This window comes from Halichoerus grypus, chromosome X, assembly GCF_964656455.1.
Source record: "Halichoerus grypus chromosome X, mHalGry1.hap1.1, whole genome shotgun sequence".
In the NCBI taxonomy this organism is placed as follows: domain Eukaryota; kingdom Metazoa; phylum Chordata; class Mammalia; order Carnivora; family Phocidae; genus Halichoerus; species Halichoerus grypus.
The window spans coordinates 3,911,069-3,931,310 of record NC_135727.1 but is presented as its reverse complement, the minus strand read 5'-3'; the positions used below and the strand labels follow the sequence as shown (position 1 = coordinate 3,931,310).

The window sequence follows — 20,242 nt, the reverse complement described above, 5'->3', positions numbered from 1 at the left end:
GCAAGGGTGCCCTTGCTTCCCCTTGGTGGAAGCATAGTCTTAGCCCCAAACACTCCCAGCTGTTGGTGTGGGGTGAGATATGGCCATGGCATATGGCCAGTACCAGTTGGGCCAATCCCCAGTAATGAAAATAATCCACGCTTTAATAGGAAAAGCCATGGCAGTGATGAGAAAATGACAATGAAACTTAGGGCCTCCTTCGAGGATTGAATGTGGAGGCTAAATGCCAGAACTGATGACCAGGGGCCTTGGGTTCCATTCTTATCTGGGACTGGCTTGTTGAGTGAAGCCAACCTTCTGGGGATGTGGAGAAGTCAAGTGAATACTCTTCAAGCAGACTCCAGGACACAGGTGGGGTCACATTCTGAATATGGGTTTTGAACTTTAGGCTCTTTTTGTCAGAAACAAGCGTTCTAGGCAGTGACTTAGAGTCCTAGGCCAGCCCACGTGAGGAAGCTAATACATGAGGGAGGCCCCAGGCTCCCAAAGTCCCTGTTGGGCACCATCCGAGGGACTGGGCCTCGCTTTCTTGTTTTCGTGTTGTACCACAAGACCACAGGTTGTGGGGCCAAGGCACTGGGATTGCTTATGGACCGTGAGGGCAAGTCAGGAGCAGAGACTTAAAGGAGTGATGGCAGGGAAGGGGGCAGAGACTGCTTCTTGGGTGTGGCTTGGGATCCCTTTTGTCATTCTTTCCCCAAGCCTCCACCTTGTATTACTGCCAAACTCTTCAAGCAGCTGGTCCGAGACTGCACCTACTGAAGGGACGGAGGGATAGTGGGAAGGATCCATGAGTTGTGCTTGGAAATAATCATAGACAGCATTTATTGAGCACTTAGGGTATGCCAGGCCTTGTGGATGCATTAACTGAGACAATCCTTCCAACAAACCTGTGATAGCTGAGGGAAGGAAGGCCATTTGACCAAGGGCTCACAGACAGGAAGTGCTGCCCTCATCAAGGGGAACTCACGTCTGTCCTGAATGCCCCACACCCCGGCCACTCATATGACACTGCTAGTCTCCTTTGGAGGTTACTTTGCTTTTGTTTTCCCGTTGACTGTCCAACCTGCCAGCACCCTCACACCTCCTCCTGCCCAACTGTTAATTCCACAAGAGCAGGGGCCATGTAAAACGTTTTTCTCCCCACTTCTTCCTTACACTTCGGCACAGTGGCTCACGGTCAGTGTTCAATGAAATAAAATGTGTTGATTGATTATATTCTCCAATTAGGACCCAAGCTTCATGTGTTAGTTTGCTCGGGCGGCCATAACAAAGTACCACAGACTGGATGGCTTAAATGACGGAAATGCATTCTCTTACAGTTCTAGAGGTTGGTTCGCTGAGATCCCGGTGTTGGCGGGGTTGGTTTCTTCTAAAGCCTTTCCTTTTGGCTTCTAGACCACCCTTTTCTGCCTGTGACCTCACATGTTCTTCCCTATGTGTGTATTGTTGTCCTAATCTCCTCTTGGTGTAAGGGTGAACGCTTTTGATCTCATTTAACCTCAGTTACTTCTTTAAAGATCCTATCTCCCAAAACAATCACATTCTGAGGTACTGGAGGTCAGGACTTCAACATCTGAATGGGGGGGGGCGGTTTGGGCGGGAAACACAATTCAGGCTATAACATTCCATCTATAGCAGGGGGAGACTTTGTTGCTCCTTATCCCAACCCTGAGCACATCACACACACTCTGGAAAAGCTTGGGGGTGGACATCAGGACTTCTCTGAGATGCTGGCAAAGACAGGGGCACCTTGTCAGGCTCAAATCAGGCCCCCCACAGCAGTTTCTTCCCTGCCACAAATGGACAGGCCTGGGCCAGTTGCCAAAGGTCCTAACAGCCCAGGTGGGATTGGGACAGAAGTGGGCTTCAGCATAGTTTTCCCAGGGTCCCTCTGAGGAGAGTGATGTGAGAACCCAAAGCCTGAAGAATAGACAAAATCTCAGACTTTTTTATAGACAAAATATGTTTTTTTTTTTTTTTTTAAGAATCACAAGACTAGCAGCTCCAATAACAGTGACTTTCAGCAATTTCTCTGAAGAACTCAAACTGCATGATGGATTCAGTTTCACCAGGCTTTATGTGCTACAAAAATAAGGCTGGCTAACATTTCATATCAGACTGGTTACACTAAATCGCAACAGCACAGTGGGTGGGCCAGTCAGTCCTAGCGCTCCTGAATCCTGGGGCTGACAAGGGCATACGGGGGTAGGTGCTGACAGAGCATGGTGTTCCAGAAGCTGGCTGTGTCCCTGCTTCAAGCCAAGCCATGGGGCCCCAGAAGGGAGTACAGCAACATGCTACGTCCTCCCTTTCTGGAACTCTGGGCCTAGTTTTGTGGGGAAGGCATTAGACAAGCCACAGCAATGAACCATGTTGAACTTTCTGGTAGGGGAAGTCTGGGGGGCTGGGGCTGCGGGCTGCCAGAGAAAGCCTTCCTGAGGAAGCCAGGCCCAACCTAAAGCTTGAAGTAGGAATCAATCAGGCAGAAGAGCATGGAAGACAATTAAATCAGGCAGAGGAATGGCATGTGAAGGGGCCTAGAGTCCAGCAAGGCTATCATATTTTTAAGGAAACAGAAGAAGCCAGGGTAGGGTAAGGGGAAATCCTTGAGCAAGATGAGATTGGAGAAGCCGAGGGAAGGCAGCCCATGCAGGGCCCCGAGGCCACACTCAGGGCTGTAGTCTTTACTCTCTAGTGAGAATGGGAAGGCACTGAGGTATCTTTGAGAAGCAGGAGGATATGGCCAGGCCTGTTACATTTAAAATAATCAGTCTGCCTGTTATGTGGGTAATGGGCTGAAGGGGTCATGACAGGATCCAAGAGATAAGTATGAGGCCATGCAGTCATCCAGGCAAGAGGCGGTGACGGGATTGCCTAGGGGAGTGGCAGAGAAGACAGAGGGAAGTAGACTACTGAGAAGATTTTTGCTCAAACACAGAATTATATATTGAGGAGGTTGTATCAGGGTTCTCCAGAGACACAGAACGAGTAGGAGATGTATACAAAGACAGAGAGTTGGACATACAGGTACCCCCCCGCTTTTCAAGTTTGCTTTACACCACTTTTATGAAAGACCTACATTAGTAACTGTTTTTGCTAACTGAAAGAAACCAGCAGAAGATTTTTGCTTTTACAAAAATAGGCCCAAAGCAACAACACTGTCCATTGTTCAACATTTGTTTTGCAGTGACCTGTTCCAGAGGCTGTGTGTACCCACCAAGCTTCTTCCTCACAAGCTGCACTTGGCATCTCAGCTTTGAACTATGTCTATGAGCATCTGTGCTTTATCTGTTTTTGGAAGTTTTTATTTAAATTCCAATTAGTTAACATACAGTGTAATATTAGTTTCAGGTGTATGATATAGGGATTCAACACTTCATACATCACCCCGTGCTCATCACAAGTACACTCCTTCATCCCCATCACCTGTTTCATCTGTCCCCTCATCCTTTGCCCCTCTGGTAACCATCACTTTATTCTCTAGAGGTAAGAGTCTGGTTCTTGGTTTGCCTCTCTCTCTTTTCCCTTTGCTCGTCTGTTTTGTTTCTTAAATCCCACATGTGAGTGAAATCATATGGCATTTGTCTTTCTCTGACTTATTTCACTTAGCATAATACCCTCTAGCTCCATCCACGTCATTGCAAATGGCAAGATTTCATTCTTTTTGATGGCTGAGTAATATCCCATTGTGCATATATACCGCATCTTCTTTATCCATTCATCTGTCGATGGACAGCTGAGCTTTTCTCATAGTTTGGCTATTGTGGACATTGCTGCTATAAAGGGGTAATTCTATTTTTAACTTTTTGAGGACCCTCCATACTGTTTTCCACAGTGACTGATCTGTGCTTTATCTTGATTTATTTTGTGCATCTGTCAGCAAGAGGTGTCCTAAGGCATCAGAAAGGCCTGACAGAGGTTATTTTTTGGGTCTGAGGACACTCAAAAATTTTTTCCATATAAATTAATAGTAATTGCTTCTTTCCTTTAAGTCATTTTGGTTTATGAAAGATTTCATAGGAATGCTCTACTTTTGGATAGCAGGGGAAACCTGTGCAGATATAAATCTATATATTTATATCTGTAATCTCTTTTTCTCTCTCTCCATCTATCTGTATGTATATATCTATCTATCTATAGATATCTATCTATATATCTATATTTCTATCTATCTATCTATCTATCATCTATCGAGATTGATTTATTATAAGGAATTGCCTCATGCAATTGTAATTATAGAGGCCAAGAATTCTTACAATCTGCCCTCTGCAAGCTGGAGATCCAGGACAGCCAGTGGTAAAGTTCTAGTCTGAGTCCAAAGGCCTGAGATCCAGAGAGCCAATGAGGGAGTTCATTGAGACAGAGAGTTCAGAGAGAGTTCAAAGGCAGGAGAAGACCAGTATCCCAGCTGAAGTAGTCAGGTAGGGAGAGAGAGAGAGAGAGAGAGAAACAAGAAACAAGGGGAGTGAGTAGGTGAATTCCCCCTTCTTCTAACTTTTGTTCTATTCAAGCCCTTAAAGGATTGTGTGATGTTCACTCACACTGGGCAGGGCCATCTGCTTACTGAGTCCACTGATTCAAATGCTGATCTCATCCAGAAACACCCTCAGAGACACATCCAGAAACAAGGTTTAATCTGGGCACCCCATGGCCCAGTCAAGGTGACACATAAAATTAATGATCATAGGTGGAACAGAACTATGCATAGTGACTGATTGGTTGGGAGGGGTGGGGAAAAGTCCCAGATGACTCTGAGGCTTGGGGGCTCAGACTGTGGGGTAGATGGCAGGACCATTCACTGGGAAGGGTCAGAGCAGAGGAAGAGAGAGGACAATGATGTGAAATGCTTCCAAGAAGTCAAGTAAGATGAAGAGTGAAGTGGGTTCATGGGAAGGAGCTGCCAGGAGGTTGCTGATAACTTTGGTCTGAGGCAGTTTCAGTTGAATTGTGGATGAGAAAGGCAGACTAGAATGAGGAGAGGAATGTCTGGGAGGTAAAGGAGTGGAGACACTGCATGGTGGTAACGACATTTTCAAAGAATTGAGAAAGGCCAGTAGTATGAGTGAGACAAGACACCGAAGCAGGACAGTGTTTTTTCTTTTTTTAATATTCAGGTCATTTTAATTCAACAACTACTTAATGAGCTCCTACCAGGAGTCAGGTCTTGTGCTAAGTGCATGGGAGACAGACAGTGCTGAGTGAGGCTGACAAGGTCTCTGCCCTCATGAAACCAATATCCCCATGCTGGGAAAGATGTGATGATATTTCAGTGCTGAAGAGAATCATCCTGGCAATGAGGAGAAGCTGAAGACCCTAGAAAACGCAGAGATGGGTCACTGATAAAGCTGGAGCACCTTTTATAATGAGCAGGAGGCTTCATGGCCTCTGTGAGAATCCCAGCAGCTGGGCTTCAAGCACTAACTCTGCTAGGAGCTGAGTGCTTCATATTCCATGCCTCCTGACCTGCCTTTTCCCCAATAGGACCACTGAGGCACATTGTTGCTAAGTGAGGAGCTAGGACTCCAACCCCAAGAGGTTGCGGGGAGGGGACTGTTGGACTGCAGAGCCTGGGCTCTGACCCACCCCATCCTCCCTGGTGTGTGTTCTTTGTGTTAGGATCTGCCTGCTAGCTCTGTCTTGGGAGAGTGAAGGGCAGGTCAATGCGGCATGGGGCTGGAGGCTGCTTGCTGAGGCTCTCTTGAGCCAGTTCTTCCCTTGGGACCGACCTCCTCCTCTTCTACCAAGGACCCTGGATCACCAATCTTAAAGCATTGGTTTGCTTCTAAGCCCTGCCACCGAATTGTGAAGTGGCCCAGCTTGTCCACCTAAAATGGGGGATACTGGGAGGAGTATCTGCTTGTTGGAAAAAACACGCAGCTTCTCAGGCCTGGGTTTCTCAGCTTGGGTTCCTTCACCTCATTCTCCAGCCCAGAGGAGCAGCTGCTGCACCATTTTTTCCACCTCTTCATTATGGTTGGTCATTTTCCTTTGGCTTCTGATTCTCCTGAATTTTACATACACATCACATTTCGGTCTTTGGACATGGAAACAATTGGAAGCAGATACATTTCAATCTGAGGAGTCACTGTGCAGGCGAGGCCATGGACTCTGCCAGGTCACCTTATCTGACGCCCTCGCCGGGGATCAGGAGAGAGGGCCTTTCCCACCCACTCCAAGGGTTCCCTGTACATGGAGAAAGGTAACTGACAGGCAGACAACTAAACCCCTCCAGGTTTCCAAATGTGCTGCCAGATTTGGGGGCAAGGGGTTCTCAGGCCAGCAGAGACAAGGAGCAGCAGAGACAGCAGCTGGCTACACCAGGAGCCAGAAGGCAAGCTTCCCAGTCTTTGCTCTTTGGGGCTATTCTGTCCCACAGGCACACAGTGCAGTCCTGAGTTCCTTTCTGGGCACCTAGCTAGCAACAATTCCCCAACACTCAGTTGCAGCTGTACGGCAGTTTTTCAGGCAGCCTGCTCCTGTGGGGGCTACTCCAGGGGCTGCAGGGAGGACCATGACTGGACCAGAGTTTGGGGGTGGGTGGGGTCATGACCAGCATTTCCACCCAGTCCAAGCCACCTCAGGAAGTAGTGAGCTGTCCAGGAGGTGTGCAGTCAGAGGCTGTCGGTGCTGGGAACAAGAGTCAGTCTCTCGCTCTTAGGTTGACAAAGCTTGAGGGACCACCCACCACATTTCCAGGAAGGCAGAGTGTAGCAGGATTTAGGGCAGCACTGCCACAAAAACAAGCCCCCGCTACTATCCCCACAGACCCGTGGACTTCCTTCCTGTCTGTCAGCTTGTTTCTGTCTGCCCTCTAAGCCTGAGTTCCATGAAGACAGGAAATTTATCCCTAGTATCAGGACCTGACACCCAGTCAGTCTTGATTGAAGACAGTCATACTGAATGAGAAGTGCCCACATTTGGAAATCGAAGTACTCCCTATAACCTTCTGCTGGTGGCCCTGTCCCTATGGGGGGTGCTGGAATGAGTCCAAAGGGCTGCCCCCATATGCTCCTGCCACTTATTTCCCTCTCTCTGCTTACGAGGTGGTCCTCATTCCCTGGGCCTTACAGTCCCTGAAGTTTATGCTTCTGTCCTCCCTGTGTCTTTAAGGAATGCAAGGCTCCGCTAGTCCTTCTTCCCTTTCCCTTCTGGTCGGGGAGACCCTGGGGCTCCAGGGATGACATCAGTGCCAGCTGCTTCCAGGAGCAGGAAGGAGAATTGTTTACAGGTTCATAAGTTTCATTAGCAAGAGGAGAGGAAGCTCCCAGATGCCTGGGATCTAAGTTTACAGCCCAATTCAGGGTTGTTCGTTTGGGCTTGGGACTGTAGCTGCCTGAAACTGAGCAGGGCTGGGATGCAGTAGACCACTGCACCTGCTAGCTTTGAATGGTCTCTTCCATAGAACCCCAATATGAGAAAGTGACGAAAGTGAGCTGCTCTCTGTGAAGAGAGGCTGGAGTCTGCCCTGAAGCCCAGGTAGCCCCAGCATACCTCCCTGAAACCATAAAACAGTTTAAAACTGGGTTTAGCCCAATCTTCCATGTGAAGATGGGAAACAGGGGCTCAGAGCATGGGAAACAACTAGCCTAAGATGCCCCAGTGTCACTCCCAGGTGTACGGATCCTGGGCCCGGGGTCCTGGAGGCGGGTGGTCGGGCAGGCAGAGAGACAGACAGACATAAGACAAGAGCAGACAGGCAGGCAGACAGGCCGACAACAGCCTGCTCTGTGGGGGGGCTGGATGCCCTCTAGATTTCAGCACAAACTTGGATGCAATTAACTGGAATTGTTTGGTCCCCAGTGGAGGCTATGTGCTCATGGTCACCTTTAGGGAAAAAGATGATATGTTTTCTTTGGAGACGCTTAGCTTGAAAGGAGGGAGAGCTTTCATCTCCATCCCTTTCTGTTAATAAAACAGCTCTCATTTTAATAAAGATCCAAGCCCTCCAGCAGACAGTTCACAGGAAAGAAATACAGAAGATCAATAAACATATGAAAAATTGCTCAGGTTTATTCATAATTAAAGCAATAAAATTAAAGCAACAATGAGATAGATATCATTTTCTACCCATCATACTGATGCCTTTTAGAAAGTTTCATAATATCTTCTGTTGATAAGGCTGTGAAGAAAACAGAACTTTCTTCCTCTTGTTGAGGTCCCACTTGGCACAGTCTCGTAGGAAGGGCACTGACAATATCGGTCAATATTAGTAAAAATTGTCCACATACATACCCTAGAACCACACAAATTCCACTTCTAGGCACCTGCTCTACAAAAATATTTACATATGTGTGCAAAGAGGCATGTCCAGGAATGCTCACGGTTTCTTGTTTATAAAAGTGAAAAACTCTAGACACCCCAAATGTCCACAAGCGGATCAATAAACAGGGGCGCAGCTGTGTCTAAAAGATGTGAGGGAGATTTGTTCTGACATGCAAGATCCCCAAGGCACACTGTGCACTTAAAAAAGTAAGTTGCTTATTTCTCAATAAAACTGAGAAAAAAATTCCATGAAACCTTAAAAAAAAAAAAAGAAAGAAAGAAAGAAAGTGATAGACAAGAATTCCCTGGCCTTCCTTTCATCGAAATGTGTACATGTAAGGTTACACATTTCTATGTGTTTTTCTTTTAAACTTTTATAAGGACTTTCCTATTATGTCTCAGGTACTTGCAAAAAAAAAAAAAAAAAAGTAAACTGCAGAATGGGCATGTACCTCAAATGTATGATCTCATTTGTGTAAAACACTGCAAACATATACACACATCTCAGCCAGATAGTCTCTGGACCCCTCCTTCCCCTTTCCAGAGGCATCTGTCTCATCTCCGGGGTGGAAAGAGCTTTGGGCTCTCTGGCCCTCTTTTCTGGGGAGCCTTCCACTGGGGTCTAGGTCTCTGTAAGCCCACCACCTACACTAACCATGAGCCATCCTCCGGGCCCCCATAAGGCTTGGCAGAGTTCTCTGATCTAGGGATGCTCTAGACCTTCAAGCCCCCAAGGTTGGCACACTAGACAGTGGGGGCTTTCCAGCCACACTGTAAAGAGGGGATTGTTAGCTCCATTGTCAAATGGGGAGACTGAGGCCCAAAGAAAGGAAAGACTTGCTCAAGGTCAAATCATGAGATCATGATGAGGATGGGCAGGGCGTAGGGTTGCCAGATATAAAATAAAGGATACACAGTCTAATGTGAATGTCAGATAAACCATGAATAAATTTTTAGTGCAAGTTTGTCTCAAATGTTGCACAGAGTGTACTAACACTAAAATCTTCCTTGTTGTTTATTTGAAATTCAAATTCAATTGACATTCTGTATCTGTATTTGCTTAATCTGGCAACCCTGGCCAGGCAGAGGCCCATGGTTCCTGCTTCCCAGGCTCCTGAGTCCCACAAAAGCACACTTCTCTGCTCCTAAGGTGGCCTTCCAGAAAGCTCAGATTTCATTGCAGCTGCTCCACTGGATCTGGGAAGGGCTTCCTCAGGGCCCTCAGGAATGTAGGCAAGGCCTATGTCAGCTGGACAGGTGGGGACAGGGAGGGGGCCAGGCAGCCCAGATCATGCCACCCTCTCTAGGCAAGTTCCAGCCTTTCCCTTTCTCTCTCACGCTTTCCTTTCTCTCTTCCTCTTTTCCTCCCTGTTTCCTCCTCTTCTTCCCACCTGGCCCCAGCTGTGCTTGGCTCCTTTTGCAAATAGCCTCCTCTTCCCCCAGGGATGTTGGAGTTATTCCCAAGAGCCGAGGGTTCACCTCTGGTGGTTGTATCAGTCAGCGTTCTCTAGAGAAAAGAAACCAATAGGATATATGTATGTATGTGTATGTACATAGAGATTTCTTTTAAAGAGTTGGCTCCTGCCACTGTGGGGCTAGCAAGGCCAAAATTTGCAGGGCAGGCCTGCACACTGGAATCTTAGGCAGGGAGAGATGTTGCAGTCTTTAAAAAATTTTTTTTTACATTTGAGTATAGTTGACACACAATGTTATATTGGTTTCAGGTGTACAACATAATGATTCAACAAGTTTATACATTATGCTATTCTCAGCACGAATGTAGCTGTCGTCTGTCACCATACAATGCTATTTTAATATTACTGACTATATTTTTCATGCTGTACCTTTTATTCCCATGACTTCTTCATTCCATAACTGGAAGTCTGTATCTCCCACTCCCCTTCTCCCATTTCACCCATCCTCCTGCCCCCCTCCTCTCTGGAAACCATCAGTTTGTTCTCTGTATTTATAGGTCTGGTTCTGCTTTTTGCTTGTTGTTTTAGATTCCACATATGAGTGAAATCATATGGTATTTGTCTTTCTCTGTCTGACTTATTTCACTTAGCATAATACCCACTAGGTCCATCCACATTGTCGCAAAAGGCATGATTTCATCTTTTTTTAATGGCTGTACAATATTCCACTGTATATGTATATGCCACATCTTCCTTATTCAATATCCAATATTCCTATGGATGGACACTTGGGCTGCTTCCGTATCTTGGCTATTGTAAATAATGCTGCAATAAACATAGGGGTGCATATTTCTTTTCAAATTAGTGTTTTTATTTTCTTTGTTGTTGTTGTTGTTTTATTTCATTTTCTTTGGGTAAATACCCAGTAGTAGAATTATTGTTTCATATGTTATTTCTATTTATAATTTTCTTTGAATTTTATTTTATTATGTTAGTCACCGTACAATACATCATTAGTTTTTGATGCAGTGATCCACGATTCATTGTTTTTGTATAACACCCAGTGCTCCATGCAGTACGTGCCCTCCTTAATGCCCATCACTGGGCTCATCCATCCCCCCACCCCTCTCCCCTCTAAAACCCTCAGTTTGCTTCTCAGAGTCCATAGTCTCTCATGGTTCCTCTCCCCCTCGGATTTCCCCCCCTTCATTTTTCCCTTCCTTCTCCTAATGTCCTCCATGCTATTCCTTATGTTCCACAAATAAGTGAAACCATATGATAATTGACTTTCTCTGCTTGACTTATTTCACTTAGCATAATCTCCTTCAGTCCTATCCATGTTGATGTATAATTTTTTGAGGAAACTCAATTCTGTTTTCCACAGTGGCTGCACCAATTTACATTCCCACCAACAGTGCATGAGGGTTTCTTTTTTTTCCACATCCTCGCCAACACTTGTTTCTTGTATTGTTGAGCCATTCTGACAGGTGTGAGGTGATATCTCATTGTGGTTTTGATTTACATTTCCCTCATGGTAAGTGAGGTTGAGCATCTTTTCACGTGTCTGTTGGCCATCTGGATGTCTTCTTTGGAAACATGTCTATTCAGGTCCCCAGCCCATTTTTTAATTGGAGTTTTTGTTTTTGTTGAGTTGTATCAGTTCTTTATATATTTTGGATTTTAAGGCCTTCTCAGATATAGCATTTGCACATATCTTTTCCCATTCACTAGGTTGCCTTTCTGTTTTGTGATGGTTTCCTTTACTGTGCCAAAGCTTTTTATTTTGATATAATCCCAGTAGTTTACGTTTGCTCTTTTTTCCTGATGCTGCAGTCTTGAGCAGAATTTCTTCTCTTCTGGGAAACCTCAGTGTTTGCTCTTCAGGCCTTTCAACTGATTAAATGAGGTCCATCCACATTACCAAGGATTAGTAATGTCCTTTATTTAAAGCCCACAGAGTGTAGATGTTAACAAAGCTACAAAATATCTTCATAGCAACACCTAGACTAGTGTTTGATGGAATAACTGGGAACTACAGGCTACCCAAATGGACAGGTAAACTTGACCCTTAGAGTGGTCTAATCACTGGGGAAGCTGAGGGAGAATTTGGACTTAGACCAGGGACTGTAGGGCATGCCTGGGGATGGTGGGGCCTCCCCAGTGGCTGCAGGCAGATCCCTTCTTTCCTGCCCTTCCCTCCTTTGGTTCTCATGGTTCCTGCCCAGGCTGACCCAGGGCGTCAAAAGGCCATCTCCCTTCCCTGGGAACTCCAGATTGGGAGAGACGGGATGTGTTCTGCAGAGGATGCCTTCCGAGGGGTGCTGTGGCCTGGATTACTAGCCAGAGCTGGGCTTGCAGAAGCCATGACAGTCTTGGGATCTAACCCTGTTTTGACTACTGACTGGCTTTGGGGTCCTGTGCCAGACCTGCTTCTCTTTATTTTATTTATTCTCTTTTAGTACTTGCTTCTCTTTAGAAATGTTGGAGGGTGGATCCCACCTGCCCCTCAATGGGGCCAAATCAAGTGACCTGAGAGCCAGGGTAGTTCTCACGGGCAAAGTTTCTGACACTTATCTTTCCTTCTAAGTTGCTTACAGAGTAGCAGGGGAGAAGGCTGTGAACCAAGCCAACAAGATACAGCAGGAACACAAGGTGCTGGGTCCAAGGCCTGAGCCCCGTGAGGGAGTCTGGCTCCACCCCCATATCCAGCTATATCTTGCTTGAGCTCCTACCCCTTGAAGAGCTGATTTTCCAAGTGCCTTCTCTGTGCCCTGCTTCCTGTGTATCCTTGGCTATAGCTTAAAAGTGAAAAACTGGCCGTGATGGCAGGAGGACCCCCTAGCATCAAGGAGGAGATGGAAACATCCCTGGCTGAAGAGCTGGTTCCTGGAAGCTATATGCAAAACCAAGAGCACCAGGTGATAGTAGGTGAGGAGCCCCTGTAATGTCCCTTTCCTTGGGTCTCTGCACCTGTGCAAGGTGTGTGTATGGCTGGGCAGACTCATATATATGCATGTATGTGTGGCTACGGGTGTGTCTGTGCCTTGGTATGCATATACATGTACTTGTGGCTGGAGGGACAGGGAAGCTGGGAGGAAAGGAATTGATGATGTGAGCATTTTGCAGCCTGTGAGAGTAGGATAAGGACCACATGGGTGGTCCTTATCTCCCCCTTGTTCAAGCTACCACTGTGTCTATGGCAAAGCACCCAGAGGGCTCAATTTATAAGATCAATCAGATCAATTCTCTCCTCTAGTCCTTCAATGCTTTCTCTTCCTTTAGCGTAAAATCCAAACTCCTTTCTATGATCTACAAGAGCCAATCAAGGTGACCTCCTCAAGATATTTCATGCTGTGGCACGGTGACCCACTGCACACTGCATTTATGCTTGTCCTTATAACAGCCCAAGGCTGGTTCTTCCTCACAGCCTTTGTGTTGACTGTTACCTCTGCCTGGGATGCTCTTTCCCTAGATTTTACATGGCAGGGATCTTTTTCTCTTTCAGGTCTCTGCCTCAATGTTGTTTCTGACTTTTCTAGAAGTAGTCCCTTCCTTTTGCCATGTTGCCCTGTTCTTATCACTTTGGGAGCATGTATCTCTTGATCTGAATTAACACTGATGGATTATTTCTGTTTTGCCCCCTCACTCACGCTATGCACACACAGACAGTTGGTTACTTGATTGCTGAGATCTTGTCTCTTGGTCATTGCTCTCCTTCCAGTAACCTAGCCCAGAGCGTGGCCCTCAGTAAATACTTGCTAAACTTTTGAACAGATGAACAGACTAAGGCCTGGGATCTGCCAATGGACAGCAGTTAATGAGTGTTGAATGATTCCTAAGAAGTTTGGGTACCTTATCCTCTTTCTGGTGCATCCCGTGCCCAGGAAGCCTTGGCACAGCCTCTATGGGTGTTCCTGGGGCTTTTCTTCTTCTCCCTAGAAATGATGGAGCATGGATCCCAGTCCCTGGGTGCCTCTCGGCGGCGACAAAAGTTGGATCCAAAGCCTGCTGGCTCTGCTGCAGGTCAACCGATTTGGAATATGACTGCCACCCAGCCCAAGAAAACGGTACTGTATGGAGCCCTTGGCATGCAACGGCTGGGTTGGGGTTGGGAGTATAAGCTGCCTGATGATGGTAGGTCAAGCAGAGCCAGATGTTGACTTGGGGGCAAGGAAGGAAGCTCCTGTGTACTGGTGAGGCAGTGAAGGCAGGGATGTCCAATGAGAGGTCACGGCCATCCTTTGGTAGGCTGGGAGTTCAACCTTGAGAGTCCAGAACACCTGAATCACATATTACTTGGGGACTACATATACACTTTACTCTGCAAAACTAGTGTGTGTGAAATGAAACTTTCCTTCATAAATAAATGAATGAATAAATCTCTATCTATATTTCTCTATATATCTATATTTTATATATAAATATTTATCTATATAAATTATAATTATATAAATTATTTAATTATTAATTAAATAATCAGCCTGGGCAGGAACCAAGAGAACCAAAGGAGGGAAGAGCAGGAAAGAAAGCATCTGCTTGCAGCCACTGGGGAGTCCCACCATCCCTAGGCATGCCCTACAGTCCCTGGTCTAAGTCCAAATTCTCCCTTAGCTTCCCTAGTGATTAGATCACTCTAAGGGTCAAGTTTACCTGTCCATTTGGGTAGCTTTTAGTTCCCAGTTATTCCATCAAACACTAGTCTAGGTGTTGCTATGAAAGTATTTTGTAGCTTCGTTAACATCTATACTCTGTGGACTTTAAGTAAAGGATTACTAATCTTTGATAATGTGGATGGGCCACATCTAATAGATTAAATATAAATATATATAAATAAAAAATATATTTCTCAGGGCTGGGACAAAAGTAAGGCAAATTAGGTTCCTATGCTCCCTTGCCGTTAGGAATTCCAATCAATTGAATCTGACTATTTTGTAGCCAATCCTTTAAACTAATTTAATGTGAGTTAAGGAATGTTCTAGAAAAAAAAATGGCAGGTACAATGTTACAAAGGATACTGGGAAAAGGCAGCCATTTTGGAGAGGAGGGAGACCTGAGTGTTCTGGAGAATCACGTGAGTTCTCTCACTGTGTAGCCAGTCTTTTAGGTTTTATTCACTGGTGGGTGAGGGGAAGTTTTAGAAACATGGTTGCTATGCTGTTGCAGAAGTTACTGGGAAAAGATAACCAAGTTGGAGAGGAGGGGGACCTGACTGTTGGAAGAAATCATGTGAGTTTCAAGTTCTGTATCCAGTCCTTTAAAGCTACTTTCACTGCCAGTGAGGGAAAGTTTTAGAAAAATGGTTGTTATACTGTTGCAAAGGTTACTGGGAAAAGGCAACTAGGTTGGAGAGGGAGGGAGACCAAATGTTCTAGGAAATAACCTGAGTCCCATTGTTCTGTAGCTAATCCTTTAAGCTACATTCACCTTGGGTGAGGGAATGTTCCAGAAAAAAAAAAAAAGGCAGCCATATTGTTGCAAAGGGTACTGGGAAAAGGCAGCCATTTTGGAGAGGAGGATGACCTGAATATTCTAGGGAATCACTTGAGTCAGGTAGTTCTGTACTGGGTTCTGTTAGCCAGGGTCACCATGGTGTTACAGTGTTGCAGAGGTTAGTGGGGAAAGGCAACAAGGTTGGAGAGTAAGGAGGCCTGGCTGTTCTAGGGAATGAGTTATGATAAAGGCCCAAATGATTCCACTGCTAATGAATAAAGAGAAATAGAGCTCTCAGATCAGAGACCTCCTGGGAAAGAAAATAAATCAGAAATACTGAATTGGCTTCTTGTGTCCAAAAGTGGAATTCAAATCAAATTGCTCCAGCAGTTCAGGCTCCAGCAAGCCACCCATGCCCATGAGACTGAGGGAGAATAGGGTGTTTGGGGGGCAGTGGGGAGACATAATCTCTGGATTAATTATAGTTACCTATTAGGACCACAGGAGTACTTTAAAAAGAAAGTCATTATATTGAATTTAGAAATTAGACATTTACGGGGCACCTGGGTGGCTCAGTCGTTGGGCGTCTGCCTTCGGCTCAGGTCATGATCCCAGGGTCCTGGGATCAAGCCCCGCATCGGGCTCCCTGCTCGGCGGGGAGCCTCCTTCTCCCTCTCCCACTCCCCCTGCTTGTGTTCCTGCTCTCGCTGTCTCTCTCTCTGTCAAATAAATAAATAAAATCTTTTTTAAAAAAAGAAATTAGACATTTAGAATTAAGAAATTTATCAATTCTATTTATCATTTACTTTTGAGCCAAAAAAAAAAAAAAAAAAAAGAATGGAACCGTAACCACCTCTGAGAGAACCACAACATGAAAGGACAAAAAAATTTCATAATAGTGTTCCACTGATTTGGGTGTGGGGGAACTAGTGTGCCTTGAAAAGTACATGAAAATAAAAATAACACTTTTTGAAATAGTAGAGGGAAGCTAGGACTTGTTGAAATTCATAGATTTTCTTAATCTCCATCAAATTGCTATAAAAGTCTTATGTTTTACAATGCATATAATTCTAAATAAAGGGTTTCTAAAATTAAAAACAAAAAAGCAACAAGACAACTGGTTTTGAACAGTTAGACCTGTCTTATGATGGAAACCACAATAGGCTATCATCGACTTGCAGATGTTGTCACATTAATTCTTGTTATATTTATGTGTTAAAAACAAACTATGTTATTTCAAACAAACAAACCCCAGCCACCAGTTACTCATCCTTATTTGCCTTCAGATCTCTCAAAAAACCTTTTGTCTTTCTGATCCCAAACTGTAGGAAAATCAAGGGGATGGTGTAGAAATTGTTCTAAGAGAAACTCTCAATCAAATTCTCCTTTATAGTCCTGGGGTTTTCTTGACACATACTGTCATTTTCATCCTATTTTTGAGGTATTGTAAGAAGAAGATGAGGAGGAAAATAAAATAGCATGACTGTCAAGTACACACAGAAAAAGTCACACCAATATCTGTGTGCACTTTTGAGAAAGAGAAATTTTGCATTATTACAACAAATGGAGCGTGTGGCAAAGTTCCTATGAAAATCCTTTATATAGGAATCATTCAACCTTGCAGTTTACGATTGCTCTTAAGAACATAGGAGGGCTGCAGATATTTCTCAGGTGACAGGTGAGCCTAGGTTGTCTGTTCCTTGTTAAGAATGAGGCAAATAGAGCCAACCAAGAATTCTGTGTCTTGGTGAGGTCTGTGAGACAGCAGGTTCTACTTCAGCAAGGTGGGCTGTGCAGGAGGCAGCTGTAAATGCCAGAGTGGAGAGGACTCTGCTCTCTGGCACAACCACCCCTGCTTCTCCATTCATTTAGCTCAGGTTTGAACTCGGGGGGAAGTGCCTGGCTGCCAGCCAGGTGCGGTAAGAGGGCTGGATGACTCTTCCATGTACAGACCTTAAGCCAACGCAGCTGTCCCCCACCCCCACCCACCAGGTCTTCAAGACCACCCCAGTGTCCCTGCAGCCTCCAGGTCTGGGTCCTCTCTGGCCACTGGCAGGAGGAGGACTCCCTCCTCTACTGCTCCCCATCTGCTTCTGAGCCACAAGGCCTGCTTCCCTTGGCTTTGTTTTCAGCACTCTCTGAATGCCACAGTCTTGCTGACCTCTCTCATCATTTGTGGCCTCTCCTCTCCTGTTATCTTCTTTCTTACAGGTTTTATACCATTTTACTGTCTTCACTTTCATTTTAATGGAGTCTGAAGTTCCCCTTCAGTGGTGTACAATATGAGAGGCATCCTGGTATAATGGTTAAAAGCACAACCGCTGGAGCTGGAGCAAAATATCCTGGCTTTAAATGACTGCTCTGCTACTTACTATCTGTGTGACTCGGAGAAGTAATGTGACCTCTCTGTGTCTCAGTTTTCCAATCTTTCAAAATGGGATGATAGTAATGCCTGTTTTGAAGGGTCATGAAGAGGATTTAATGACTTGATGTTGGTAAGGGCTTACAGGGTGGCATGTGGCATGTGTTAAATCAAATAGCTTGTGAAATTTTTCATCTTGCACTGGAAACCTAGAGCTGAGATTTGAATCCAGGTGGGTCTGGCATGTTCTGTTCCTCTATCGCACATTGGCTCTTCAAGGCATGAGATACCCTAGCCCCAGAGCTGTGGGCCAGAGACATCCACTCCAGGTAGTCATTAGCAGATGGATAAAAATGAAAGCTGCTGGGATGACTGTGCTCACCCAGAGAAGGAGGTTATGGTCTCCCAGTGGCCAGGGTTCTATCCTGACCTCCAACACTTACTGTGTGTCCTTGGGAAGTACAGTCATTTGTCAGGCCTCAGTTTCCTTGGCTCTAAAATTGAGGTTTTCCATTCTCCTCTCTGACTCAGCTGATGTCTGCATGTGACAGTGCTGGCAGAGGACAGGGATCCCTGTCACTGCTCTTCTTTCCCCATAGCTTGGATGGCTAGAAGCTACTGAGGAGCATGGTATGGGCGGAGTTGTGGTAACTGGCCAACTTGTGGGATTCCCAAGCTCTTCCAGTGGTCTGAAGCTGCCAACCCTTGATTCCAGAGGATCAGGTTCCACGGGACTCCTGATAGGGTACACCATTGGTCTTAGGCAGTGGGGGGCAGCTGCTCAGTTGAGACTGAGCAGGCTACTTTTACTGACCATTCCTTTCTTTAGGGGCCCCAGGTGCCAATGCCCAGAATGTTGAGAGAACCAGGCCATGGTGATGCCCACCCCCAGGAGTATCCTGGTGGCTTCCAAAACATGAGATTCCACTATGAGCGGTAAGAAAGATCCCAGGGATCCTGCAGGAGGAAAGCTGGAGCTCTTTGGGCAGGGACCAGGGTGGACCAGATGGGCTAGCAAACAGACTGACCAGGAAGGTGTTGTGAGCAGCTGGCTATTCTTGGAATGTTGGGGCTCTGTTGTCTCCTCATCATAGCCCCTGAACCTCCTGGTCTTTTGCCCATTTGGGGCCTCTGAGCACACTGAGGCTGGGCTGGGGTGGCTCCCAGCCCTCAGGTCCCAGGATCTGCTTACCCGGGAAGGGAAGGACTCAGGATGACAGAGTCATTGTTTAGAAAAACGCCTGACTTTACCTGCTTGCCCTCATAGCCTTCCTATGCTCCCTGCCATGCCTGGCCTGGGACCACCAGCAGCTCTCAACCCTCTGTCTTTTCTTATTTCTCAGCAACCCAGACATAGATAGGCTGGCAGAGATTGGCCTGGAAGAGCTAAATGGACTGGAGATGGAAGTCATGAGAAGACAGGTAAGCATCTCTTGTGCTATGGACCCACTGGGAGGGTGGAAGCAGAATCATGGTGTCTTGGGGCAGGTGGGCCTCAGCAGCAATGAGACCACCCCCCTTGAAGTCATCTTAGCCTCTAGCTGTGGAGGTGAGGTTAGGCTCCCCTTCCTTTCCTCCCAGTCTTCAGGGCTCTAGTGTCCCATCTTGATGGCAGCCTCAGCCCTGCCTCTCTCCCTGAGATGTGTGGGAAGAGAATAGGGGAAGTCAAAAGGAGGACGAAGAGGCAACAGAAGAGGATAGAAATCTGTGCAGAGAGAATGGTGTTAAGAGGTCTGAGGGAGGGGTTGTCTTCTCAAGGAGAGGACACAGCAGGCCCAGAGGGACATCTGCCCTGGTGGCTGTCTCTGAACCCCGAGTGTCACCCATCCTGGAGCCTTTACTCCAGTGCTGCAGCTGCCCCCATGCCGGCCTGCTCCAGGACTGAAATGCCCTTCCCTGCCTCCCTCCACACAGCTGGGACAGGCTGGACTCTTCCAGACAACTGGGTGAACACCAATGCGGGGGCAAGGCCGCTAGGCCTGCAAACACAAGCAGCCCGGCCCTCGGTCCCATGGGCCCACCCCAGCCCCTGGTTTCAATTGCTCTGCCTGTTTCTCACCCAGAGGCACTTTGGCCTCCCAAAGGGCAGCAAAGCCCCTTCCTGTACTAAGTTCATACTGTCCCCAGTGGTGAGCCATTGGCTTCCCCAGGAGAATCTCACTCACCAGCCGCTTTGGTCTCTGCAGCTGCACGTGATCACCAGCCGGCTGCGAGCCCTGGAGGACCAGGGTGCCACCTGGAGCTACAAGGATGCTCTGTTCTTCACCATGCTGGTGTCGGCGTGCGTCGCCAACCTGTGGCTGTTGATGCGCCAGTGAAGCCTCATGCCGCCTGAGCCCACTTCTCCTTCCTCTTCTTCCCTTTTCTCCCTGGGCCGCCCTTGTCCATCTTCCTTCCATCACCCCGCAGTCCTTAGCAGCGTCAGAGCCATTTTCTAACTCTGATTACACAGCTTGCCTGGGGGAGGCCCTAGCAGCTGGGAGGTAAAAGAAGTGTGGCATTCTAAAAGTCTGAATGGGCTGAAATGTAGCCACTTTGGAGGGTGAGGAGGGTGGCATCTCGTCCCCAGAGTAACACCAGTGGCAGGTGTTTCCTGCTTGCCCATCAGGGCTCCATAGTGACCATCTCAGAGCTGAAACTTGCCTCTGTGCCCTCAGTGTCCCTTCTGTTCCATCCTCTGTGGCAGGGGCTTGGCTGTGCATTCCCAGTTTTCTTCCACTTTGTGTACAGGGCTCTACACAGAAAATGCACTCAATAAAATTTCACTGAT

The 20,242-nt window shown here is 46.6% G+C and overlaps 1 protein-coding gene across 2 annotated transcripts in view; it reads left to right on the top strand.

The window, feature by feature from the left end:
• Window positions 1-20,242, top strand: part of FATE1 (fetal and adult testis expressed 1) — a 26,045-nt gene extending 5,803 nt beyond the window's left edge. For both annotated transcript variants that reach the window (XM_078065340.1, XM_078065339.1), the window contains exons 2-6: window positions 12,479-12,608; window positions 13,620-13,747; window positions 18,302-18,408; window positions 18,816-18,894; window positions 19,659-20,242. In XM_078065340.1, coding sequence (XP_077921466.1) covers window positions 12,503-12,608; window positions 13,620-13,747; window positions 18,302-18,408; window positions 18,816-18,894; window positions 19,659-19,790 — 552 coding nt within the window. In that variant the 5' untranslated portion in view covers window positions 12,479-12,502 and the 3' untranslated portion in view covers window positions 19,791-20,242. The remainder of the gene's footprint in view (window positions 1-12,478; window positions 12,609-13,619; window positions 13,748-18,301; window positions 18,409-18,815; window positions 18,895-19,658) is intronic.